We start from the raw sequence: 27,474 nt of genomic DNA, 5'->3' as shown, positions 1-27,474 counted from the left end.
GGGGGGTTGGATGGGTTGGGTGTTCTGAGGGGGGTGGGAAGTGGAAGGGGGCAGATAGGGGGCAGGGGCCAGGCTGTTTGGGGAGGCACAGCCTTCCCTACTTTGCCCTCCATACAGTTTTGGAACCCCGATGTGGCCCTCAGGCCAAAAAGTTTGCCCACCCCTGATCTAGTCTGACCTGCTGTACAACACAGGCCAGAGAACTTCCTCAGAATAATTCCTAGAGCTGATCGTTTAGAAAAAATATTCAACCTTGATTCAAAACCTTCCTTTAGTAACCTTTCTATCTAATTTTTGAACTGTCCTGGAGAGTACAACAGAACATTCCGTAGGGTGACCAGAAGTCCCAATTTTATAGGGACAGTCCCAATTTTGGCATCTTTTTCTTATATAGGCTTCTGTTACCCCTCACCCCCATCCCGATTTTTCACATTTGCTGTCTGGTCACCCTAGCATTCTGTCCTTGCTAAAGAATTCTATAGGATGGTTTAAAATTGTCCTATTCACCCTCTACTAAATCCTCTGAGTTTTATAGCACTCAGTTACATGTCTACAGAAGCCTGTTGGCTTCCTCCCTGTCAAATTCAATAGGACTTTTCCATGTTCCAAGAGAACAAAGGTGAAATGCGAGCCCCATTGAAGTCAATAGCAAAACTCCCTTTGATTTCAATGAAGCCAGGATTTCACCCAAGTGTCATCCTTGCAAAAGCTTCATGCATGCACAGCATCCTGGCTCTTTGTCCCAGCAGAGAAGCCGTGGATGGAATAGACCTGGCTGTTAAGTGATACAATCCCTACAACTCAAGGCAGAGCTACATTGGCAGGGAAGAAGCAAACATGGTCACTCTCTGTGCTGTGGAAGAGATTCCACTCCCCAGCTCTGTCAGTCCAGCTCTGACTGTCACTACGTAAAAGAAAGTTGTAAGAGTAGGGAAAGATTTGTCCTGGAGCCTGAGTAGACATGCTGCTATGTCATTGGCTTTGTCCACCTTTTGTTGTGTTTCCTAAGCCACTTTCCAGTTGATTGGCTGCTCCCTCTGCAGAGCTCTGTAGTGGATCGGGGGGAAAGAGGGGGTGTTGGTGATCAAATCTTTTTTAAGGGATGAGGACAAGGGAACTGGCTATGTCTTCCTGATTCTCTGTTCCAGGCTCAGTGCAGGTTAGCGCATCCTGAGTGCTGCTCTAGCTTGCTTCAAGTAGTTATGGTCTCCAAAGGACCACCTATCACCTCCAGCCAATGCTCCTCTCTGCCCCCAATGCACCCTAAGGGCTGCAGGGAGGGAGCCAGCCGTATCAGCTTTAAGCCTGTTGGTGATGCTATCACACTGGGGGACATCCCAAGCAGGGAATTATGGAAGGCTTCTGTTCCCTTCGTGCCACGTGGGGAAGAATCAGAGCGAAGAATCTACCCCTGAATCTGGTTGTTATTGTGGGAAGCTATCCCTGTTTTGCACAGCAAATGCAAAATGGTGCTTTTAATCACCTGGCCTCTTTGGGGTTTAATGCAGCCCTGCGAGTATGGTAGTTTATTCCAGTGAAGTCCGAGGGAGGGAGGTGGGTTGGAGAAGTATTCACTGGGTCTGAGCTGCATGGTAGTTTCCCTCCACTAATTAGACCAGCATGTAGTGGAGCTACATCATTAGTCTTGATCCTGACCCTGCACACTGTAGCATGTGGGAGTTTTGCTGTTGACTTGCGTGGGAGCAGGCTGTTTACAGCAGCTCACGAAAGCATGTTAAACTCAGGAGCAGTGGTTGGTCTTGAACTGGAATCTCTCTCCTCTCTCTGAATAGATATAGAGCTAGAATCTGTTTGATTTCTGGAGTGGAGCATCCCAGGGATGTACTCAAACATTCTGTCTCTTTTACTGACTTTCCCAATCCAAATTGGATGTGATTGGAATCCTTATCACCTTAAAGAAAGGATTTCGGGCCATGAGTGCTTATCTGCACAGAGAGCTACACAGATTTAATGTAAGGGGTGATTTTAAACTGACTTAGTTAAATCGATGAAGAACGCCATGTGGACGCTTTTATTTTGGTTTAAAGCGGCTAATTTTGATTTAACCGATTGGAAACAAATTTAAAAATAAACACTTTGGGTCTGTCTTCACTGCAGTTAACTCGGGCGCTTCCCTGCATTTTAGCCCAAACCTCCCTACCATCCACACAGCAAAACCTTTGACCTGGGTGCTCCAATTTCAGGCTAGCTCACCCAGTTGAGGGCAGAGGTTAGAACCCGGGACCTGGTTTAACTGAGCCTGGAACCTGTCCACTTTGCAGCGAGGATGCTGGCTAGGTCACACAAGTGCTAACAGTCCTCCAATGCCCTCCCCACAATTCCCCCCAAAGGGCAGACAAGTCCTCAGCACAAAGAACCGTGGGATATGTCTCCCCAGACACACTCAGGTGAGTGTAGAAACAGTGAGGATGCAGTAGCATGGGAAGGGCTTTGCTGTGACCGCCTTCGTACCAGGGTTAGGCTAACCTGGGTTCTCAGACCCAGGTGCTGATCACCTGGGTTAGCTGTTCAGTTAAAACATACCCTCTGAGACCAAATGAACAGGGGTTCGCAACTGTTTAACTGAATTGCTTTAAAAACTGATTTAAATGAAACCATTGCAGTAGACAAGGCCTAAGATTTATTGTTTACTGCTGTTCATTCATTTGTACTCCCTCCTCTTCTTGTATTCAGTGCACTCCAGCAGCACCTGGAAGATGCTCCTAGCTAATCCTTCAGCAGAGACATAACCTGCCATCTACGCAGCTCCTCCCATCTCAACTGCCCCCAATATAGACACATCTCATGTGCCCCTTAAGCAGCACTGTAGTGGCATTCTGCACCCTTGAACCACTGGTTCAGGAGTGGGAGGATAACACCTGCTCACACCTCTTAATGTCCAGGTTGTTCTGGGCATTGCTGATATATAATAGATATAATATAGGAGCTGGAGCTGGCTCTGGCTGTGTTTGGGGGCATTGCAGCATTTGGCAGTGATCATGTTGCCATGTGCCGGGGTTGTCTTTGCACTAACAAAGTGAAGCTGAACAGCGGGATGGAGTGTAACATCAATCACCCTTATCAGCTGACTTCCTAACCACAGTGCTCTCTGTTGCAGGGCGATCTGCAGAGGACAAACATCCAGCTGGATTTCGGAGATGGTATTGCCATGTCCTATGCTAATTTCAGCCCCATAGAAGAGGGCATCAGGCACGTTTATAAGAGCGCTGGGATCTTTCAGGTGACGGCCTACGCGGAAAACAGCCTGGGCTCCGACACTGCTGTCCTCTTCCTACACGTGGTCTGTAAGTAGATGTCGGCGCTAAACTCTAGGGGTGAAATTCTGGCCTCATTGAGGCCAATGGAAAAACTCCCATTTATTTCAGTGAGGCCAGTCACCCTAGGAAATTTCTCATCCCGGCCTGTATACATGGCTTACAGCTCATGCAGTCCCAGCCCTTTAAGTAGCATCCTGACCTGCAGGGTGAATTTCACCGCGTTCTTGTAAAAGAAGATTCTCCTTTCACACATGCAATGAGGGATTTTAAAGGGCCAGCTCTGTATGCAGGGGATAGATGAACATACTTCAGACAGCATGAATCAATCCCTCAAAACACAACTCAAACCTTTCCTTAGGGTTTGAAAATCTGCAGGTAGTTTTAGCTACTGTTCGTGATAGTTATCTTTCATTCTCATGTGCTGCTGCACTTTGTGGTTCTGGACAGTTCTGAAAAAGATAAAACACCACTAGGTTGGTTTATTTCATCAGTATCTCCAACTTAGCAGAAAATGCTACACAGGTTACAAGTGAACCTGGTCTCACCAGTCTTCCCATCAGTTTCTAGACCAAAGAGATGTGGACAAGCTTCTGGAGGAGCAATATAAATGCCCAGAAATACACACTGCCTTGGCTTGGCTTATTGCTGTTATGAAACAGATCCATAAGAATATACTGCAAAAAAAAAAATGTTACCACCTCTCATGATTTTTTTGCAAATCTCATGATTAGAGCTGGTTGGAAATTTTCCATCAGAATGATTTTTCGACAGAAAATGTGGTTTCCAAGAACTCAAAATGTTCCGTGGACAACATTTTTCAATTTTCCAGCAGGCAAATCAAAATGAAATACCTTGTCATGCATTCCTTCAACATGAGTTGAATCCTTTCAGTTTGTTAAACTGCACCAAAACATTTGGTTTCAAGGCAATTCAACATTTAACTAGATCAACATAAGATGATGTGGTGCCTTTGGGAGTTGTAATTTGGGTCCTTTGTGCCTCCATTCTCTCCTATGGACTTCCTGGCTGATCTGCATCTCCCATGATGCACCCCAGTCTCACTTCATTGAGCCATGTGGTGCATCATGGACTATGTAGTCCACCCAGGGTGCCTGGCACTGAGGGAAGAATGAGGCAAAATCAATTGAATGCTGATAGTCTTCCAATGCCCTTCCCCACAATTCCTCCCAAGGGGCACACAGATTCTCCCACAATTGACACAGTTGACTGAGAAGAAATCCTGGAGCTTCTCAGCACAAAGAACCATGGGATATGTCCCCCCCCAGATACACATGGGCGACTGTAGAAACAGTGAGGACGCAGTAACATGAGTAGGGCTTTTTTGTGGACATGCTCACACCTGAGCTACGCTAACTTAGCTGCTCACACCCAGGTGCGGGTCACTGGGGTTAGCTGTTCAGTGAAAATATACCTTCTGAGACCAAACTAACAGGGGTTCGCAACAATTTAACTGAACTGCTTTTAAAAACTGATTTAACAGATACAGTTTAAAGTTGAACGGACTCAAAACAAAACATTTCAACATTTCTGAATCAAAATTGTTTGGAACTTTTCATGTTAGAAAAAGTTTTGTTATTTTAGTATGTCTCAATATGGGACAAAAATCAATATAGAAATATTGGACTTTTCAGTGAGACAGATATCCTGATTTCTATGATTCTCTGCTCTTGATATCGCTCTTTTCTGAAATCCCCAATTCCTAAGGTCACATGATCATGTTAAAATCTCAGCTTTTGTTTTGAAACAAAATAAGTTTCTAGGCCTCATGGCTTCAAGAAAAGCTTGAAAATGAGAGCCAAACATATTCTAATGGCTCAGAAATCAAAAGAAAAATAAAACAAGCTCCAAATATATTATTCTTTTTTATTATTCTGATCTTTGGATCTGTGACTCATGATTTTTTAATGTTTAGGGCAGGCAATGCTGATTAAACATCACAAAGCCTGGAACATTTTCTGGAGCATTAATAATATGTGAATACTTATATAGTGCTTTTCATTTTTTAATGTATTTGACAAACATTAGCTATTTTATCCTCACAAATGCGAGTGAAGGAGGCAACTATCATTAACCCCATTTTATATATTGGAAAGCTGAGATCCAGAGTAATTAAGTGACTTTCTTAATGCCACAGAAGAGAGTGAATAACCCAGGATAGAAATGCAGGAGATCGGAGCATTCTGGCCTGTGCTTGGACCATTAGATCACCTAGTTTGAGACCTCCTATTGCAGTCACTGCTGTACCCTTTAATCCAGGTTCCTGATGGAAGTTCATGAAGCTCAACTATTTTCACCGTCAGCCTGCAAATACACCTTCTCTCCCTCCTGCGTTTCATTTGCTGCACTCCCCAAGGGGTACACTTGTCTAAAAAGTTTCCAAATGGCAAGAGCCAGTGGAGAGGATCGGTTTTAAACTCCAAGCTAGGTGTGTGAAAGAGTAAAAATGTCCCTTAAATCTTGTATGATGCTTGTAATTCCTTCAAAATCAATCACAACTGCATTTAACATCCAGTTATTGGAGCATTAACTGCTCTTGGCTTCACCTTGGCCCATTAGCTAACAAAAGCAGTTGTTAGCCAGTAATAGCAACCCATTGCTCAGGGATTATTCAATTTTATTGTTGGATTTGCTGTTCAATATTGAGATTCTAGAGCTGGGGACACTTTGAGCCTCTTTGTCTTCATCTCCCTTGTCTTCTTAGACCCCATCACTGTCCCTTTGGACCTGTAGCTTGATCTAAAGATTGTGTATTATATTGATTACTTAAAAATTCCCAGTTATCACTTTGAGGTTTGACAGGTGCTTGTCTCAAGATCAGGTCCCGTATTTTTAAAATTACTGTTCAGTTGGGAACCCCGATGTGCACAGTTGCAACCCTCACACTTTAGGAAACCGTCTGTATTTACAATAGTTTATTAATACCTTTAGCAAAGTCACAGACACTCTCGCCCAGCAAGGTAGGTAGAGACAATATGGAATGTACATCCGAACATCCGTATACTCACGTCATCCCATGCAGAACAACCTGAAGTGTTAGGCATTATCTTCTCCATCACCAGTGGGAGCCATTCTGGCACCTCCCAAGGGTTACATCTCTCTCCCCTTCTGCCCACAGGCTGGGATAGAACTTTTTTATAACATGTTCCGCTGATGCCACTATGTCTAATGCATATTCAGTAGCGATTTCTCCCCTCTTCCTTGTTTGTATTTCCTCACCCTACTAATGTTGGGGTGCCCTTCTCCTATAGGTCAGTATATTAATGATCTCAACTTATTATCATATACGTCGGGGGTCTTGGGGCTCCAGCTGCCTGTGGGGGAGCGCAGGCAGAAGGGGTGGAGTCAGGGGCTAGCCTCCCCAAAGGGGGGCTCCACCCGCTGTCTATGCGCCTACTACTCACCTCCTCACCCCCCCACCAACCTCCTGTGTCCCTCCTCACTCCCTCACCTGCCACTCGCCTCCTGCCTACTCATCTCCTTACGTGCTGCTTGCCTCACCGCTCACCTCCTCACTCCACCCCCGCTTAGGGTATATTGAGGCCTGGACCCCGTGTCTTCTGAGCATTTGAGAGACTAAGACAACTCCTTCACTCCTAGAAAGATAGTGCACATGTCTGGTGTCTGGCTACCTTGTTTTCCCTGTCAAAAGGAGACAACTGCAGCACCCAAGGCCTCAACCAAGCCTGGGGTCCCATTGTGTTAGGGCTGTTCATACACATAGGAGGAGTCAGTCCCTGCCCTGCAAAGAGTTTACAAGTCAAGTAGATGAAGGGTTAACTTTCCCGTCATAGAGAGGAGAAAGTGAGGCAGAGAGATTTAGTGATTTTTCCAGGGTCACACAGAGAGTTTGTGTCAGAACTGGGAATCAGACCTAGCTCTACTTAGCCCCAGGCCAAGCATTATCCACAAACCCGCCTTTCCTCTCTAACAGTAGAGATCCATCTGACTACCAGAGCTGAACAGCACCGATAAGACATAAGCAGCAACATGCTAGCATGCCTAGTGCATCTCAATTACCATTTAAATTCAGTCCCTTACAAAAAAAATAAAGCAAGAGGCGGGGGGAAAAATAGATGGAGAAAAAGCTGAAGTTCCAACTGAAAAAGTTAGCGTTTTCTCCATCTGTTTTTTTTTCCTCTTGTTCTTTTCATTTCTGTGGTGAGGAACTGAATTCTCAATTGTCATGCACTGGGAGTGAGCGCTAGAGTTATTTCTGGCCATTTGCTGCTGCAACAAGATTTCCTGCTGCATCGTCATCTTTTCGACCATTCCAGAAGCAAGGGAGATTATCTGTTTAATCCCTTGGTTCTCTCTTCTTCTCAGAACTCTTCCTATAGAAAGATAAAGATGGCCCATCATTACCAAAAGTAGAGAAGAAAATACTACCAATGACAGCTGACCCCAAAAAGTTCCCAGCTGTAGCTCTAGATCAAAAAGGAGCAAGAAGTTTAGATGCTTGCCTTGACTTATTCAAACTTCTTTGTTCTGGAAATCTCATGAGACCAAGTGCTCTCAGAAGACTCTTATTAGTCTTTGATCAGGTCATGAATACCTCAAACATAAATGTTCTTAGTTTGTTTTGGTATTTCTGCTTCATGACACAGTTAATACCAAGTTCGGAGGTTTGTCAAATATTATGAATATTAATCACTCACTAGTTACATTTTCAAATTAGCATCTTTGTGCTTTCTGCCCCTTTGCACTTGAGAAAAGCTCCCCATAGATCTCTGCAAAGCTACCTCATTCTCTTCCTTCAAATCCCTCCTTAAAACTGTCCTTTGCTGTGATGCCCACAAAAAACTCTGACCACTGCCTATTGCGATGACCAGTACTGTATCATAGTGCCCATCTATAAAAAGTGAAATAAAAACAACCCAGGAAACTACAGACCAGTTAGTTTAACTTCTGTGCCAGGGAAGATAATGGAGCAAGTAATTAAAGAAATCATCTGCAAACACTTGGAAGGTGGTAAGGTGAGTAGGCAATAGCCAGCGTGAGATTTGTAAGAACAAATTGTGGTCAAACATCTGAGCTTTCTTTGATAGGATAAGGAATCTTGTGTTATAAGGGAGACAGTGGATGTGGTCATACCTAGACTTAAGTAAGGCATTTGATACGCGGTTCTCGCATGATTATCCTTATTGATAACTAGGCAAATACCAATTTAAGATGGTGGCTACTATAATGGTGGTGCATAACGCTGGATAACCGTACTCAGAGAAGTATGTATTAAATGGCTCCCAATCCTGCTGGAAAGGGCTCTGTATAACAAGTGGGATTCTCAGGGGTCTGTTTGGCGACCGCTCTCGTTCATATCTTCATTCAACGACTTAGATGTTGGCATAGAAATGACGCTATTAACGTTTGCAGATGATACCAAATGGGGAGGGATTGCAACTCTTTGGAGGACAGGGTCAAAATTCAAATGATGGACAAAATTGGAGAAATTGGTCTAGGTAACCCGGTATTGAAGTTGAATAAAGACAAATGCAAGTTGCTCCACTAGGAAGGACAACTCAGTTTCCACACGTACAGAAGGGAAGAGATGGTCTAGAAGGGAGTCTATGCCAGAAAGAGATCTAGGGTTAGTGGACCACACAAGAATAAATATGAGTCTAAAGCAAATGTGATACTGTGCAAAAAAAGCAAAATGTGATTCTGGGACTGCAATTAACAGGTGTGTTGTAAACAAGACACGAGAAGTCATTCTTCCCTCTCCTTGCGCTGGTTAGGCCTCAACTGGGTATTGTGTCCAGTTGTGGGCACCACATTCCAAGAAAGATGTGGGAAATTGGAGCAGGGTCAAGAGAAGAGCAACAAGAAATGAATTAAAAGGTCTTGAGAACATGCACCTATGAAGGAAGGTGAAAGAAATGGGTTTATTTTATTGGATAAGAGAAGAGTGACTGAGGGACATGATAGCATTGTTCAGGTTATCTAAAAGGGTGTCATCAGGAGGAGGGAGACAACTTTTCACTTTCCCCTCTAAATAGATAGAACAAGAAGCAATGGGCTTAAACTGAGCAAGGGAGATATAGATTGGACATTAGGAAAAAGTTACCTAACTGTCAGGGTAGTTAAACACTGGAATAAATTGCCTAGGGAGGTTGTGGAATCTCCATCTGTGGAGATATTTAAGAGTAGGTTAGATAAATGTCTATCAGGGCTGGTCTAGACAGTATTTGGTCCTGCCATGAGGGCAGGGGACTGGACTCGATGACCTCTCGAGGTCCCTTCCAGTCCTAGAGAAAAAGTAATAGAAAGTAATAGTTTTCTTGTCCTCCTCTGCCTGTCGGCCTGTAGCCACCTGTTACCTCTTCTCATGTATTAGATTGTAAACTCTTTGGGGCAGGATCATCTTTCTGTTCTGTTTGTGAAGCACCTAGCAGAATAACTGTGGATATTGGTCACTACAGGAATATTATTAATAATATTGAAAATGTTTGGGGGTTTGGGTTCAAATCACGAAGCAAGAGGACTGTTTTCAGTTTAAAGAGCGGCTGGAGGGTCCTTTCTGATGTGTCTTGGTGCTCAGATAGAATGATGATGAACTACCATATAAAACCCTAGCTAGACTGATTTTGTCCATCCCTGCTATGTAGGTTGGTTTAATCAAGGGGGGGAATTTGTCCATCCAACATGGCTTGGAGGTTTGGTAATGGGTTATGGGCCCTTTCACCTAGAGGACCCAGCTTAGCTGGTGAGATTGAAATCCATAGCTATCTGAGAGTTGTTTGGTGATCTGTGCAATGAGTTGGTGGGTTTCAGTCTGGTTCCTAGCAGACAGATGTCTGCGTTATAAAAAGCATCATTCTAGCTGGCTCCAACAGGCCAAGGTTTGAATGAGCAGAGAATCTAAATCATCCTGTAAAACCCTAACAGCTTGTGCATCCCAGTTCCAAATCTGAGACACAGTGGTTGAGCCACGTACGGGAAGCTTGCACACCTGCCTCCTATGATGCAACCCTATAAAAGCTCAACAAAGAATTGGAGTCTCCAGGACTGTTAATCTGGTATCATCGTCTCTCATTAAGTAAACTTCTAAGAGTTTGAGTCTCTCCTCCATTGCATCAAATTTATACTGGTGGAACTCGGTTGACTTCAAAAAGGGGAGAGAGTTTTGCTTTGCGTCATTGTAGAACGTTGTGTAAGGAGGACTTACTGAGATGCCTGTAATAATGAGATCACCTCCCACAGGTCCAGTGGAGCATGTCCATCTGAACGTACCCTTCGTTGCCATTAGGAATAAGGAAGTCAACCTTACTGCAGTGGTGTGGCCAAGTCAGTCGGGCACCCTTACCTACTTCTGGTGGTTTGGTAACAGCACCAAGGTACGGTCCCTTTTTATCATATTGTACTTACCTCAGTGGCTTGGCAGGGCAGAATATTGTTTGAGCAGCAATGAAAACACGCTGCTCTTGCTGAGTTCCCTGGACCTAAAAAGGTTTGTTCGTTGTCTGAACTTTGCCCATTGTGATTTATTTTCCCCCTTGTGGTGGTGTTGCAGGAGTCATTACATTTTTGCCGCTGCTTATTATTGTGCTTGGCAGACCATTGTTACTACCTGAGTTTGCTTGCAACTTAAGGAAATTGTATACCACTATATACTGGATAATGCTGGGTTTCAACACAGCATTTAACTTCTGTGGGTGTTCAAGTAACCATTGGTGTTTCCATTATATACCAGTATACAGTGTATAATGCTCGATTCCAACACAGTACTTTAAAGCTGCTGATGTTCAAATAACTATCGCTGTCTAGAAATTCAAGCAAGGCTCCCAATGAATTGCTCCTGCCTGACCATGCCTATTGTTCAGGGCCATGAGCACACATTAAATATAAAAATGAAAGCTCTCTTAAGCAAAAGGATTGGCAAAACTCAGTTGCCTACTACAAAGGATCTCTTTATGAAAAGTTGAAATGAATTCCACTGGAAGTTTTGGAGATGTTTCTAAAGGAATAAATCAGGAGACTGCCTACTGGAGATGCTCTTTAATGCAAGTTCCATTGTTTGAGAGACCTGTGGGCTACAGTTTCAGACACTGCCCTCCATTTATGCAGATGTAAATTGCAAAGGGAAGTAATGTGGTTGCTAGTTTTGTGAGGGTGTTTTTGGTCACTTCAATGTCTACATCCCTATTTTACACCAGGGTTGGGGAGAGATAGCTCAGTGGTTTGAGCATTGGCCTACTAAACCCAGTGTTGTGAGTTCAATCCTTGAGGGAGCCACTTATGGACCTAGGACAAAAATCTGTCTGGGGATTGGTCCTGCCTTGACCAGGGGGTTGGACTAAATGACTTCCAACTGTGATAGTCTATGAACTAAGCCTGTGTTTTCATGGCAAAAAAGGTGTGGTTTTTACTTTGAGATAACTGTAGTCCCCAACTTAGGTCGGTCTTGACTAACTACATCAAGGCAAGCACTCAAGTTAGCTATCTTGATGTAAAGATACATCTATTTTTGCTGGGAAGACATAGCCTTAGACATCAAAGCAGTATAAATTGCAGGTGGCAAATTGTGCCTGCGGTCATTTGTGCCCACAAAACTGGAGGTCATGTTAAGAATGGGGTATGAACATTTGAGCCTTTAAAAATAAGATAAGGATGGGAACGTGGAGTTAAGTGGCTGCAAATCTCTTCTCAGCTCTAACAGTTCTGCAATTTGTTTGCAGAGTCTCAGATCTGTAAGTGACTGGTTTCCAGTGGAATCCTGGGCCGTTCAGTGTAACCTCAAACCTATGGACAGTATAAGCCAATATAGATGCCATGGTGAGGGATGCTTTAGACGTGCGTGGAGTAAAAATAGTTAATGCTAGTAATACAGCAAAGTGATTAGTCATCTTTCTAGTCTCATCAGATTCTGTTAACGAAAGTGGAGTTGGCTTTCTGGAGAAGGTTTCATTTTGTGTCACTTTCATCTATGTCAACCCAGGGATCCAGAATTGCCCATAGACTTTAATCCATTGCCACGGACCTCTTGTTGCCTAGTGCTCACCCTGGAAGCAAGATATGTTACAAATACACTCGTGCCCCAGAGTTGTGTCCTGTGGCTTCTCAGCACTCGGTTACAGATGGCAAAGGCAATACAGAGATGCTGCATGGGCACCCACCCTCTCTCCCAAACTCTGGCATGTGATAGTAAATTAGCAGGTCACTCTGAGTGCAGAGGGGTGACTCGGATAATTGCAGCCTTCACACAGCCCCTGTGTGTTTGTTTAGGTCTTGCGTGACAACAGCTACAGAGGTAATAATAGGGTGCTACAGGGGGGAATGCAAACAACTGATCACAGTTGCACAGTGGATTTTTGTGTTGAGGAATGATGTATTTTCTGACTCTTCCTATGGAAATGGTGAATGTTTTATAAGGATGACTCATTTTTTTCTCTGTGTCCTTGTACCAGGGTGGCTCAACCATTAGGTAGGGGCTGGAGCTAGCCAATTCAGATGACAGAATGAGGCACACCTGGCAGAGATCAGGGCGATGGCCCTACAAAGAGCACCAGGAGATTGTAGAGAGACTTCAGAGGCTGTGCAAGACTCCTCCAGGGCTGGAGTCAGCAGGGGGGAAGCCACCAGGCCTATGGAGAAGGACAGACTCCCAGCAGGAGGTTCTGGGGGGTAGCTGCCCCATTACCATCCATTTCTTCCTGGGATCACAGCTTGGGGCCCCTCTCTTCAGAAGGGGGAATATGCCCCCTCTGTAGCAGTATCGCCACTTCTTTAGCAACCTTTGCAGGGGAAGGGGCTCTCAGGCAAGGGGTGCACGGAGTTTAGCTCCTCTGCAGCACCAACCCCATCTAGCTCCATGGATATTCAAGCTTGAGCAGCCGTCTCTGGATCCTACCAAGAGAGAAGCAGCACAAGCCATTTTGCATTGCTGAGCCCATATGGCAATTGCCACATGGTGCCACCCTTTGGCTCTGCTGCAGCACCACAGCCATGGTGGCTCCAAGCTCCTGCTGCACTCTCTGGGTAAAACACCTCCTGCCTGCAGCCTCTGTCTCATGCTAATGTAACACTGACACCCCCCCCAGTCATCAGCAGGCAGGCTTGAACCTGGGACCTCGTGAACTTAGTGCAGGACCATCTACTGTGTGAGCTAACAACCAGCTGGCTGTTAAGCTGACTCCTTTTCTCTCTCTCTCTCTCAAGTGTCTTGGTGCCACTAGATGGGGCAGAACACCACACCCAGGAGGTGTGTGGGTTTCACTAAGTCATGTCACGAGGCATATGGGATCTGGCTCCAATCTTTGTTTAATGTGCACAGTCGTGGGTCAGGGATCCGCCACTAATTCAAGGCAAAAGGCTGCTTTTCTTAGGAACAAATCGGCTCAGAGTACAGCTGCGTGCTGCATCTGGGATACACGCCAGCTGTCGTAGAGAGGGGAGCATTTATACCAGCTGCTTGCTGTGGGCTCTGGGGGTGAAAGCTGAGGAAGGACAGGCAGTGCTACCTGGGGATTTCGCTAGGATGTCACCAGAGTTCCAGAGACACCCCTGTGCTCACAAAGGCAGCTGAGAACTCGCACATCCCTTCCCTGCTCAAGCCACTCGCCATTTCAAGTCTCCTTCCACTGGAGAAGAGGGGAAGGTGTAGCCATTTCTGCCTCCGCAGCCACCCTCCACTAGATCTAAGAGTGAATCTAGGCCACTAGATATCACAGCACCAAACACCTCGTATGCAGCTTTGCAATCTCATCATTGCACAGCAAACTTTGCCCTGCACTCAACCCCATTCTTTAAAGAGCCCCTCCATATTAAGCGTGTGCGCGCACACACACACAGCCACTGTAGTGAATTGCTGGTCTGCTGCGTTTGCAATATGACCAAAGATCAGTTTGCTTGGCTTAACACAGGTTCAGTTTAATAAATGTGTCCGGCTGTCTGATACAATTGTGCAAATGAACCTTAAATGACTTGATTTAATTTAGAGTTCGTTCCCAAGCCTTGGCGCTTGAATTAAATTGAAGGAATTGGCTGAATGTTAAAACTCCATGATGCAGATGAAACGAGCCTTAATAATACAACATCCAGCACAGGCACACGCAAGAAAAAGGCAGTTTTGAAGACAACGTTGGCTGCTGTTATTTTGGGATGGAATCATGGCTGGTAACCTGTAGAACAATTGCTAATGTTCCCTGTAGTTTAGAAGCACCTTGTTCTTCTGCTTCTATGTAGTGACTTATAGCTCACTATTCGTAAGCACTATAGGGCTAGTGTGACCAGACTCATTCGGTCTCTGAGTCAGTGTCATTATTCCCATTTTACAGAATGGGAAAACTGAGGCACAGAGGCAAAGCAGCCTGCCCAAGGTCACCAACTAGCAGAGCTGGGAGTAGAATGCAGGTCTCCTGTGCCCCACTACTGCACTCCAGCAACTGCACCACCCTCATTCCCTCGCAGGGATGCTGTGATGATCCACATATTAATGTCAAGTCCTCAGAGAAGCCAGCGATGAGGGCCACAGCGCTACTGAGATAGAGAGGCAGCGTTAAACATCTAGCTTGAGTTAGGCATGACTGCCATAGCTTGGGTCTGGACACTTCGGGGGAGGTATGGCATCCAAATTGTGTGCGTGTGTGGGGGAGTCCAACCTGGCTCCAAACTCTCATTCAAGGCAATCTCTGTATATAGCTTGGCTAACCTAGAGCTGTGGGGCGGGACGGAGGAATACTGCATTCTGCAAATACTGTGGAGTTGCTCATTGTGCTCTACTTGGGTATAACTAGAGGAAGGGATGCAGTTCAGCAAAAGGAACCTTTTAGGCCAAATTTCAGGAAGCATTTGCAGTAGTCAGAGACATACCTGGCTGCAGGAGAGTCTCCATAGGGGAAGTTTGGGAAGGGTCGTGACTTTAGTCCTGTATAAATGCAGAAAGCCCTGAGGAGCAGTGCTGTATTAGCTGGTGGTGGGATGGATAAAATGGCCCCATAGGCCAGTTCCATGTGTCATTTCTGTGAGTCCAAGAAGATACTATAATCCCAGTCCTAGAATGGGGTTCTGTCATCATTGCTTGTGTTTGGCTTTTGCAGCCCCTCATCACCCTGGAAAGCAGTGTCTCCTACACCTTCGTCACCGAGGGGACGAACACCATCACGGTGCAGGTCTCCGCTGGGAGTGCCCTCCTCCAGGACACCAAGGACATCGCCGTGCATGGTATGCTCCACCGATTGCAAGCAAAGCTCAAGCAGGGGGCAAGCAGAACACAAGGGTCTTCCAGAGTCCAGCAGAAGAAAGCAGGCAGTGGCTTCCCTATTGAATCTCAGTATAGGACAAACCTGATTACCCCAGGGACAGCGTCCTGGATTATCAGGGCTTGATGTGTTTGGAGGATCCTCTGACTCTAGGGCCTGTTGGCCAGCTGCCCCAATTGCAGAGGAGACCAGAGAGCAGGTTTTATTGAGGGAGGATCCCAAGAGGGAGAGATTTGGCTAAAGCACCTTAACAAAATCCATCTAGCAAAGCTCTTTAGTTAAATCATAATTTTCTCTGGGTCTGGGACTCTGCCCTGGACTCTGTTATTTCCCAGGTTACTGGGAACTTCAAAAAACCAAGGCACTGAGGTCCAGATCCTCTAACTCCCATTGTAATCAAGGCGGTATTTGACATCAATGGGAGTTCAGCGCCTTAATACCTTTGAGGATCTGCACCTAGGACTTCACAGTAAGATACATAACTATGAGCTTTCTAGCTCATAGCTGTACTGCATCGGCATCCACACAGCACTTACAAACCTCCGCAGTTCCTGCCTGCACTGGGCACAATACAAATCCTGGACTGGATTCACAGCGGGGCCATTCCAGAGTTCTGGTCAGGAATATGGAGGGGATACCCCCAGGACATCATAGAATTCTCTCCCTGTGCCACCCTCTGTTTTCATTATCCAGTTCTCCCCAGCTAACGTCAGGAATGTGGCCCTGCTTGGATAGCAAGTTTTTGAAATATGTGCGCGTGAGATGATGGAGGTTGCATTGAATGTTTGTCTCGTTCCAGTGATTATGTGTTAAATAAATGCTCATGTGGCTACTAGAAAGCTAGCTGTTGAGATTTAACAACCAGATAAATATGTATTTATCAGCTATGGAGCTGTGGAAATGCAGTGGATTTTAATAATCTGCTAACATGATTTAATAGCACACTGTTACTATTAGCCCATGTAAGTAAATCTGTATTTAATCAGCCTTGTTTCAAGTGTGGTCAGAGGCACTGTAAATTTCAGGGAAATCATTATCTTGGGAACTGGACAATAAGTTTCTTCAGGAGATGTATCCAACAGAGCTTGAATATGTGTTAAGTATCTGTAACCCACTGGGGAGGATATGTTAGAGGTGCCCCTCTGTGCCCAATACACAAAGGATCTGAGTCTTTGTAGCAAAGTGGAGCTCTTAAAGTCAAGCTGGACTAGCTCATGCATTTAGTGCTGGAGATGTCCAGTTTGATCCCTGGTATGTGGCCAAGGCGGAAGATGTCATGTATGCACCTGCTGTCTGTTTCTGGATGAACGGTTGGAAATGCTACACTATGTGCATTGGTGAAGGGTGAAGCACAGAAGACTTGGTTGGAGGCTGGGTTGAGTTCACCATACAAAAGTCGGTTTCACTTTGGCCAGCTCTACACTTGAAAAGCTGCACCACTGTAGCACTTTAGAGAAGATGCTGCTATATCAGTAGGAGATGCCCTCCTGTCAGCAGAGTGCTGTCTAGACCAGAGCTTAGGTCGGTATAACTGCGTCTCTCAGGGGTGTGGATTTTTCACGCCCATGAGCAACGTAGTCATACCGAGGTTTGTAGTTCAGGCCTGATCTTTGTTTGCCTTTTAGTTTTTCTATCATGTGTGTTTTTATTTAATAATGCTGTGGCGCCTAAAAAGAAAGGACAGCCCTTGCCATTAAAAGCATGACAAGACCTGTGGTTTTTATGGCACCATCTGTGGCATTCCTCATTGATGCTATTGTCAAGTTAATTTTACCTGCATATTGCAATACCTAGCTCTTCTGTAGGCTTTGCTTCTGTACATCTCAAAGCATTTTACAGAGAAGTTCAATATAATTGTCCCCATTTTACCAATGGGTAAACTGAGGCACAGAACAGGGACATGACTTGCCCAAGGTCACCCAGCAGTCCAGTGGCAGAGCAAGGAATACAATACAGGTCTTCCAAGTCTCAGTCCATGTCCAAGTCTTGAGACCACCCTGGGAAATTATTACTGACATTCTTTATTTGTATTGTGGCAGTTCCTAGAGTTGCTGACCAGAGCTCAGGGGTTCATGGTGCTCTCACAGTACACACATGAATCACAAAATGCCCCAGAAGTCCTTGCTCCAGAAAGAGTTTATGTTTAATGTTGTCTGCTCCACCTTGGTTCTGTATGCTAATTATTGAAACCTCCAGACATCATAATGGCTCAGATCCATCCCACCCTCCATAAGAACTCGGGTCTGAAATGCCCAGAGTCAACAAGCCAACCTGGAAACCAAAACCTCAAAAGAAAACAAAATAGCCCACTCAAAATTCACACTGAGGAATGCCTTGCAGCATGGCTAGTGGATTGTCCAAAGCCGGCCTCAGGGGCACAAGCACTAGGTGTGGTGGAAATCTGACTCCCCAACATACTGGAAGTGCTTGGGTTGTGTCCTCCAGCAGTGGCTGGTCCTCTAGAGAATAACAACCTACTGCTGCTACCACCTTATAGAGTTATCCCATTAGCTCAAGTGGTAGACATCTAGGCTGTGACGGTGAAGGCCCCAAGTCCAAACACGTACAGGGAGTCAGTACATTGTGCAACTGAGAGACCTCTGCTATTGGCTGTGGAAAGCCGAATTCAAGGCCTTATAGGCTGAGACTTCCCAGTGCATCTTGTTAGACTTTGTGGTGCTGCATTAGAACTACAGAGCCACATGACAGCAGAGTGAGGGAGACATTAGGGGGTCGTGGGCCAGGAAGTAGCAATACACATTAGATGAGACTTGAAAAGAGAGGATGAGTCAGAGAGATACGGGGAGGCAGGTCCAGAGGCAGGTGCTTGTGCCAACAGTGGGGGCAGGGGGCGTTAGAGTGCAGACTAGAGGACCTGCCTGGGCTTGGGTACTTTAAAAAAAGCCTGTCACTGAAACCAGCCTGGGACGCCCCCACCCTAGCTATCAATTTATTAGGAAGTAATTTGGAGCATCTTGTGACTAGCCTTCCCTAGATTTGTGTGTCATTAGCACTATTGGTGCCTGATTTACGGGGGTAGTAACCATTCCTGGCAACGTTCCAGGAGAAGAAACAGATAATGGCTGCTTTTGGAAAAAAGCATTCCTGACAGTCCATGTTTGCTCTGTGGAGCACATGCAAGCGAACAAACCCATTTTGAGGCACTGGCTCCAAATTTCATCCTGACCCTGCTTTACTTACCGGGCGGCCGCTTTGCAAGCAGCAGGCCAGAAGGCTAGATGTTCAAACCGCAAACCCAAAGCACGATGAAGGGAGCATGTACTCCCCTCTCGTATCGCTTTCTTTTCTCCTTTCTTTTCTTCTCCCTTTCCTCTGTGAAGTGCAATGGGACGCTACTGGAATGAAAGGCCCTGTAGAAGTGCAGTGTGTTGTTTTGTCTGTGTATCTCTGTCCAGCAGTGCGTTGGTCTCTCTCTTTGGCTGTAAGATCCTCTGACAAAAGGAACTGTGCTCCTAATCCAAAGCCATTGATGACAATGGGAGTCTTTTACTGACTTCCACGGGCATAGGATCAGGCCCTATGTACTGCCCAAGTATTATTATTATTCTCTCTATATCTGCAGAGTATTTCCAGTCTCAGCTCTTGTCGTTTTCCCCTAATCTGGATTACCACAATCCTGACATCCCCGAGTGGAGACAAGACATTAGCAAAGTGATCAAGCGAGCTCTAGTGCAGGTGAGTGCCCAGTTCCCATTCTCCTTCCCCAACAATGGAAAGGCAATTAAAATGCAGAGAGTTTCATAGTGGAATAGCAACATCAACAAAAAAAAGAAAAGAAAAGGATGGCAGAGAACAGCCATAATGAAGCCATCGTTCTGGAGTTGTCACCAGCAGCCTGTTAATGTGCTGAGCAATTGTAAAACAAAATGCATTAGGGGATTTGTACGCAACATAATTACTACTATTAACGTTTCTCTAGCATTTCTCAACCTTGAGTATCCCAAAGCGCTTTACAAACCCAATATATTTGTAAAGTGACTAATAGAATAAGATATTCCTTATTTCCTGTCTGTTGTATTCATTTAGGTGGGATATACGGGCCCAAAGAATCAAAGATGTTATCATAACCCAGACGCTGTCCAACATGAAATGATTTTAAACAGGGTTCAGGGATTGGCACACAGAGACCTCAAGCTGCTTGGCAAACACACCATTAAAAAACCTTTTCACCTTTTATTGAAGATACAGAAAAGAAGGAAAAACAGTTCAAAGCATTTGAAACGTGAAGTATTAAATAAGGCTGTTATTTTAACAGTGTCCCTGGCTCTCTTTTCCTTCACTGGGAGAGAGTCTTTAGAAAGGAAAAAGCCCATGTCTGACAGTCTCTTGGTATTAAAGAGGGTAGTAACTGTCCTTTGGAGGGAAAAAGAAGATAGTTGAGATGGTCTGAAGCTGTTGTTCTTAAAGTCCGATCCCATTTCCTAGAAGATGAAACAAGAAAAACACTCACAAAAGTGGGAGAGCAAAGAACACCAAAGATAGAAAATGCAGCTTTTGTCTCTGGGGTGGATTCTTTCTTGTCACAAGCTTACAGCAGTGTTGCAAAATATGCACTGTTGGTGGGCTAAACCAGACTCTTATTAGTGAGAAGAAAGACGGAGAGAGATAGGAAAGGGAAGAGATGAGATAGGCAAGGAAAAGGACACATGGGGAGGTAGGGCACATTTTAGGTGGTGTTTACGATTCAGCTGGAGTGGGTGGAGGTGATCATCTGGGCCCCTCTCTCTGTCCTGGTCTGGTTAGGACGTCTCTCAGGATGATGAAGGCCCACGGTCCCAGGGGACAGTGGGGGTGGCAGCCATGATGGCAAAGCTTGCTCCAGTAGCCAATTTTTGAGGACACCAAAGGGAAGTGGTGGGTGGAATAGTCCCATCCCCTAGTTATTTTTTCCATTTATTAGGCCTAATTTCCAACATACCAATGTTGGTTCACTGATTCCTGACTGAACACTTTTCTTGTTTACCAAGCGTGATCTTAGCACAATCCTTGGGTTACGTAAGTAGGCCTTTGAATTCGGACTAATTCAGTCTGTCTTGCCTTTGCACATGTTCCCCATAACATTTGTTGTTATAGGTTCTTGTGACACTTTATGAACTTACACTCACTTTTACAGCTGAGCTCATAGTTAGGGTAAATTGGTAGGCCCAGCTATCACAGCAAGTCCCACACAGTTGTATAGTCTTGCTATGTGCTGTTGTGTTTCACTCCATAGGAAGCTGCATATCAGTGCTAGGTCAAAAGATCTAATATAATCTAATCTATGTATCTGTATTGGAATGAGAGAGATGTCTTTTCATCTGAAACTTAACCTCCTGTGGAGTGGAGCACATATCAACACTACACAACTGTTTGAGACAGGAAGTGAAAAATATCTCATCCTATTAAGACAGCAGGAGGGGGAGGGACTTTATTGAGACAGAGTGTAACTAACCATCATTTGGATTTTACCAGAACATTCTGAGTGAAGGCTCATGAATTCTTGCAAAACACAATAAAAGTGGCATGGAATAATGAATGCTATCAGGCAGCCAGGAAGTCTGTTTTTATGTCTCATTAGGTGATGGATCAAAGCAAAAATTCCTGATTGTAATGGGCTCGAAGCAAGAGAAACGTCATGTGCTTTTGCTTCATGTTTATTTTCTGCTGTTCTTGGGAACAGAAAGTGATTTTTTTTTTACATTGTAACATTCCTATTTGCCATTTCTCACAGGCAGCAAAACTACACGGAAAATTCGCAGTTGGTGGAATTTCAGCAATTTAATTTTCACAGTGTGAGAAAACATGGTTCATTTGACGAAACAGGAATATTTTACCCCTTTACCAAATTCAGAGTCACTTTGCAAAAAAGACCAGTTGATTTTTTTTCTAGTATTGCAAGCACTGGAAGGCGCAAAGTAAAATAGACGTAATCTAAGAATACTTGTCACTGTGTCCTGTTGGGACCAAATATTCAGCTACAACCTCTGAGCTATGCTCGTGCCACTGCAGAAGTGAGGGAGTACCCAGCTGACACAACTAGACAGCCATCTGTGCATGAAAATTAGGCAGCTGGGTGACCAGAAACCTGATCTGTAGGTGCATAATGGGTTCATACCCTCCTTTTCAGGTACCATCAGTTGTGTGCGCAGCAGTGGGTGTGCTGAAACAGGGCTGCTTGGATCTGGGGTTTTGAGTCAGCCTTTTATAAAGATAGGAGATGTGCAAAAATGTGGATATACTGTTGGTCTGTATTTAAACCTCACAGAAGTTGGGTTCTTTGGATCTCTGGGTACGGTCAGGCCAATCCTTAGCTCTAAAGGTTAAGGAGAAAGAGTGGTTCTATACAAGAGCTTCTGTAACAGGCCCTACTAAGTGGACATAGCAGCTCACTAGAGCTACGTCACCTATAAGAGAACCTGAGCCCCCAGACAGTGGGTAGGAGCTCGCTGTTCACCACTTAATTAGCTCTTCTGAAGGAAACAGGATGAAAGAACAGAGAGCAGGACCAAAGGCACCGAGTGACCTTCTAATGCCACTGCTCACTCTTCTTCCTAGGTGACTGGCATCCCTGATGAGCAGATTTTGGTGGCAGTATTTCCTGGCCTGCCCACCTCCGCTGAGCTCTTCATACTACCCCACAAAAACACGACGGAGAGGAGGAAAGGCCATGAAGGCGATCTGGAGCAGGTAGCAGCAGGGGTCACAGCACGGAATGCAGCTAAGCTCAGGACACACACTGCATGCAGAATACTCCTGGGGCTTTTACGTTTCTCTAAAAGAAGTGCTGTTGTTCAGCTGCAGCTATTGGGCTAAAGCCTATCGCACGTTCAGACAGGGAGTCTATGGCTTTCCCAATAGCTTATTGAGAGATACTAAGGATGCTGAGCTATGTAACCTTTTTCATGCCATAGCACCCCCAGTGGCGAGACCCTGTTACAGTAGTGCCTCCCAACCCGGTCGTACCCTGTCCATCGTGGCCTGAGGACAATACCCTACATACCTGACAGTAATGGAAGGAGAGAGGGCAAAGCGATGAGATAATATACTGAGGCTCACTAAAAATAAATCAGGCTCTTCCATTTCCGTATCGCTGGTACGAGACCTCTTTATTCTGCAATAGCGATCAGCGCATGCAAACTGTATTTGGAAGTTACAATATCCATCCATTTAGATAAATAGGTAATTACGGTGATGAATAGGGACTGCGATGTTCAGGCAAGAGGAGAGTTAGAAACAGCAGCACCAGGCTGCTGAAGCTTTCACGCCAGGATTACTAAGTGATTAAATCAGCTCTACAAAAACACGCAGAGTGAAATGCTGCAGGAGAAAGCAGCTTAGCTCTGGCTAGTATTCTCCGGTGCACTGCTGGTGTACAGGATACACAGCACAAGCTTTGTGGGGGGCATCCCACAGCTCACTTGCTCGCTCTGCGGCAACAAGGTATTAAGAAATTTGGGGGACCACAGAGAATCTTTAGAAGCTCTTGTTACCTGCTGAGCAAAGTCATCCCCTTGAGATGACAGTGGCCGACTGAAAGCCAGCAAGGTCAGTCTCTTAAGTGTGTAGTCAGTGTGCCTAAGGGATGCATGAAGGTGTGTTTGGAAAGCCGTGTGTGGGGATCCTCCTGATTTCGGCTCAATTTTATCCTAGAGGGTAGGGCCACATGCAATGCTGCAAAGATCCCGAGTTTCTGTGAGTTCTGCTTCCACTGCAACACAGTGATCTGTGACACTACCATGCAAATGTCACTGCAGCATGCTGGACTGCCAGCCCAGAAGGAGCCTGTACTCCAGGGCCCCCCATCATTTGAGCAGAGGGAGTGGGTTGGGAGTTAAACAGCCTTCAGGACTAGATCCCAGCCCTTCTTTAACAGGAGCTGCGGGGCCTGGAAACAGAGGGGAAAGGAGAGGCTCCAGGCTGGCCCTCTGGTCTAATGACCCATAGTCTGATCCAACCTCCATTGAGCTCAATTAGAAGGTTCCCAGTGACTCCATTGGGCACTGGATCAGGCCCCAAGAGTGTTGATTGGGAGAAAATGAGGGGGATCCCAAAGGATTTTCTTCCTACCCAAGTCTAGCTTTCTTTTGATATATAGGAGGGCAGATTTGATGGTCTGGAGTTCCCTTCTGGTCTTAAACTCTGGGGCTCTATGGTTCTTCGTTTCCCTTCCAGTAAAAACATCATAGCACACTCCTGGGGTCTTAAAATTCCACTTCTCCTGCTGGGAGAATCACATGGAATAACACTGAGTTCCTGCAAATGCCCCCTGCCACTCTCCCTGCTATGGGATGGGTTAGGTTTTAGCCTTCAGAGACTGCATGTGTCTCAAGAGGTTCTGTGGTGCTGATACTGTTGTCCGTTTTGACCCCACATATCTCCGATTGGTTCACCAGGTTGTTGAACTACTCTTTAATGCTCTCAACCAGAACCTGGTCCAGTTTGAGCTGAAGCCTGGTGTCGAAGTCATTGCGTACGTCACTCAGTTGACGTTAGGTAAGTGTGGAGTCGCATGTAAGTTGTGCTTCCCCCATTACTTCTCACGGGAGCAGGGACACAGACCAGCACACTACTGGCATATAAATAGATGGATACTGGGGAAAAAGGAGAGTCATTCAGGCTGTGGCAGAGGGAGGATGGAGGTTGGCAACTACATCCGAGCGCCATCCCAGAATTTGAGGAGCCCCCACTGTGAGCAAAAGAACCCAACCAAAACTGAGTGGTATTGGCACTGCTGCTTGATACGTGGATTGGTTGAGCTAGGTTCTCTGTTTCCTAATGCAAGGGTATGCTCCCCATTACCCGGCCTTCTCCCTCCCCGCATGGGACCCTCCACTAGCCAGTCAGCACTGGAGAAGGGCCAGATCCACACTGTTTGGCTCCAGGTTGGCACTCGAACTGTCAGAGAGTTTGGGCTGCTGTGATGTGGGATCATGGGTTCAGGCCCAAGTTTAATCAGAACCTCCAAAGAATTTCCCCTTTGTAACATTTAACTCACATCCTTTAACTTGTTTCCTTCCTCAAAGCTTCTCACAATAAGCTGATACCTTCCCAGCCAAGGAGGGGCTAGATCAACAGAACTCTCCCTCCTTGGCCGGAAGTGTGTTCGCTTAAGCTTTGAGGCGGGGAGATGGTTTAAAGGAGAGGCATAAAACGTTGGAAGGGGAATGTTCTTCAGAGGTGCCCAACCAGCTTCAGAACTTGCTTCCACCAGCCCAACCCTCTCCCATGACTCTAGGTAGCTCAGCTGAAGAAGAGAAAGAGCTGATTAAACCTCGCATTAGGCAAATGGCTTGGTTAGGCGTTTGCTCCATTCCCTGAAGAAACCCCACAGTGTGATAAGAAGCTGCTGGGGCTCTGGGAATGGTTCCCTGGTCTTCGTGGTTAGACCCTGAATTTAACCTTCTGCAGGTGGTTCACTGGCCCTTAGCTTCCAATCTGACAACAGAGCATCTGCCTACCCTCAGTTCTTGACGCATGTAAACCATTTACATCGATCAGGGAAACAGTGTACTCCAGTGGATAGAACAGAGGCCTGAGGTCCTCCTTGGCTGTAATCTTAGCTCTGTCACAGACTCTCTGCATGACCATAGGTAGGTCACCTGGGCCAAAACTTTTGCGCCCCTAACTGGACACCCTTCGGCTTGATTCAGACCAGGGACGTCATCTGGCTCCCAGGCCCCAGATGAGTGTTCTAACAACTGGAGTCTCTCTCTTTGGCTTTGTCCAGAAATTCCATCCTGGACCTGGAAACCTTCCCAATGGAAGTTCCATCGAGGCTGATACAGTCACATGAAAAGTTTAGATTTTGATAAATCATCATTTTCCAACAAGAAAACATTTCCCCCCAAAATTCCCAGCTGGTTCTATTCTTGCTATACAGGAAGCTGCTGCTCTTTCAATGAGCATGGAACTTAGGAGAGGGAAATCTCGGCATCTGGCGGAGGAACACTTTCCCTGAGAGTGACTCATCTCTATAAATTAGCCCTCATTAAGATTAAGCACTGGCTATCCATCTCCATCTTCACACAACATCATAACGCGTCCCCTCCAACCTCGGCAGCCCTACAGCCCACCCTGACATGGTGCTGTTAGTGAGAGATGAAAAGCCAGAGAACTTTTATCTTTTGCTCTTGCTGACCATCCCTTGCAAGTACCTGGCCAGGTGCGACGTGCAATATTTCAATGGGGTTGCTGGTTCCCGTTAAGTTTGTCCCATAGAATAATGGGATACACGTTCCTCATTCATGAAACGTTCAGAGAGCCAAGAACTAGCTTAGACCATGGCTTGTGACCTCTCCCACCCGCTGCCTTTGCTCAGGCCATAGGTGGCAGTGGGCAGCCAGACACTGGTTAATTTAAGTCATTGAGATTGCTTTTATTAGGAAGCAAATTCCTTCTCGGTTGTATAAGCATAAGGCTTCACAACAACAAAAAGCCCCTCTCAGACTGTTCCCTCTGGGGGAGACCCCGATGGCCAGGGGTGGACAGCCGATTAGAATTAAAGTGTCAAATCTGTACCCAGATCCCCAAGTTCAGGATTCAGTGTTTGTTATAGATACTGCAACTGAAAAATTAGCTCCAGGTGAAGATTCTGGACAGCCTTCCAGCCTCCCACAATCTAGGGCTGTTTGGTTCTGAGCTTTTGCTTCTGGTCCTTCCCTCTACAGCATTTAGATTCAGGAGTTCCAGCCCTTTTCCAGGAATGAGAGTCTGAGCCGAGCTTTCCGCAGGCTGGGTGCTTCCATGAAAGTCAGTGGGAGTTCTGAGAACAGGATGCCAGCAGTATCAGCCCCTTCGATTGTAAGAATCAGGGCAGGGACCATGAGTGGCTTGGTCGGTGTAGACACCTCCATGTCTGCGGTGCAGTATAAGCAATGGAGAGTTGTAATAATGAACCCGGATCAAATGTTCTTTGCAGATCCAGGAAAGTTCTGCTGCTACTTAAAATCATTTGCAAGAAGCTAAGTGCTGGGATTAAACTCAGGGGTTCTTAGTTATCAGTCCCAGTCTTGCACACTGACCACTAAGCCATGAGAATTCTGCCCCAGACAAGCTGTGGGAGCAAATACCCACACAAGGCACGACATACACTCTATTATAAACCACCCAAACCATATCAATACAGGTGGGTCAGCACTGCAAACTGCTGTGGAATTTGGGAAGCAGTAGGAGGCTGTTTGGTTGGAGGGGTTTTGCTTTGGGCTCATCTCCAGCATAAGCTAACAAAATAATTACATCTCAGCACCAGTTTTATAGAATCACCCTTCAAAACCTTTATGCCTCTGCTCCAGCCCCAGTGAAAGCTTGAAACCAGACAGCCTGAAGAGTTAACATGGGAGCAGTTAGTTTGTCTGAGCACAGCCTGCTTCTGCCTTGTTATCAGAAGCTGTTACAGGGCAGTGCCAGCTCAAATAGGAGCTTCTCTTTTGAAGGCAGGGGAATTGATTTGTCTCATACCAGCTGGCTTTGCTCAAACAGCATGTCCCATGCAGCAGAAATAGGAAAGCAGACTCTGCAAAGAGAGAACCAGGTTTGGCTGCCTGGCGCTGTCAAGGCCGATTCCCCACTCTGGCACTTGGAGTGCAGACAGTGGGGCCTGCAAGGACTCTAAAAATTAATACTGGCCATTCCAGGCTGCTATTAAACTCCCAAGGTTATAGCTTCTCTCTGACCTTGGATGGGTAGATGCTTCCACCACCCAAATGCAAAACCCCTTGGAACTCAGGAAGGCGCACTTGGGAATTCCTTCCTGTGTGGTACCCTCAAGCCCTTTTGCCCCCAGCCCCTTCCGGGGAAGAGCTGAGAAAGGAAAACAAAGAAATCAGCTGTTACCACCAGCTAATTAAAAAACAACATGTGCACAAACCTCTTAGGACACCAAAAATGCAATCCTGTTCTTAAAATAGATAAATATGATTAAAAACAAAAAGAAAGAAAATACATCTGGATCTTAGGCTTTTACTAAATTTAAAAATCTCACT

General features: G+C 45.7%; 1 protein-coding gene across 1 annotated transcript in view; it reads left to right on the top strand.

Moving 5' to 3' along the window:
- LOC116838098 (VPS10 domain-containing receptor SorCS3) overlaps positions 1–27,474 on the top strand; it is a 513,373-nt gene that overhangs the window by 475,627 nt on the left and 10,272 nt on the right. Inside the window, exons 19-24 of the mRNA XM_032803097.2 lie at positions 3,119–3,305; positions 10,497–10,630; positions 15,332–15,455; positions 19,077–19,189; positions 22,049–22,180; positions 23,887–23,986. Of these exons, the coding sequence (XP_032658988.1) occupies positions 3,119–3,305; positions 10,497–10,630; positions 15,332–15,455; positions 19,077–19,189; positions 22,049–22,180; positions 23,887–23,986 (790 nt within the window). The remainder of the gene's footprint in view (positions 1–3,118; positions 3,306–10,496; positions 10,631–15,331; positions 15,456–19,076; positions 19,190–22,048; positions 22,181–23,886; positions 23,987–27,474) is intronic.

The sequence above is a fragment of the Chelonoidis abingdonii genome, chromosome 16 (assembly GCF_003597395.2).
Source record: "Chelonoidis abingdonii isolate Lonesome George chromosome 16, CheloAbing_2.0, whole genome shotgun sequence".
NCBI lineage: Eukaryota > Metazoa > Chordata > Testudines > Testudinidae > Chelonoidis > Chelonoidis abingdonii.
The sequence above is the reverse complement of the archived record's forward strand: the minus strand, read 5'-3'. Positions and strand labels throughout refer to the sequence as shown.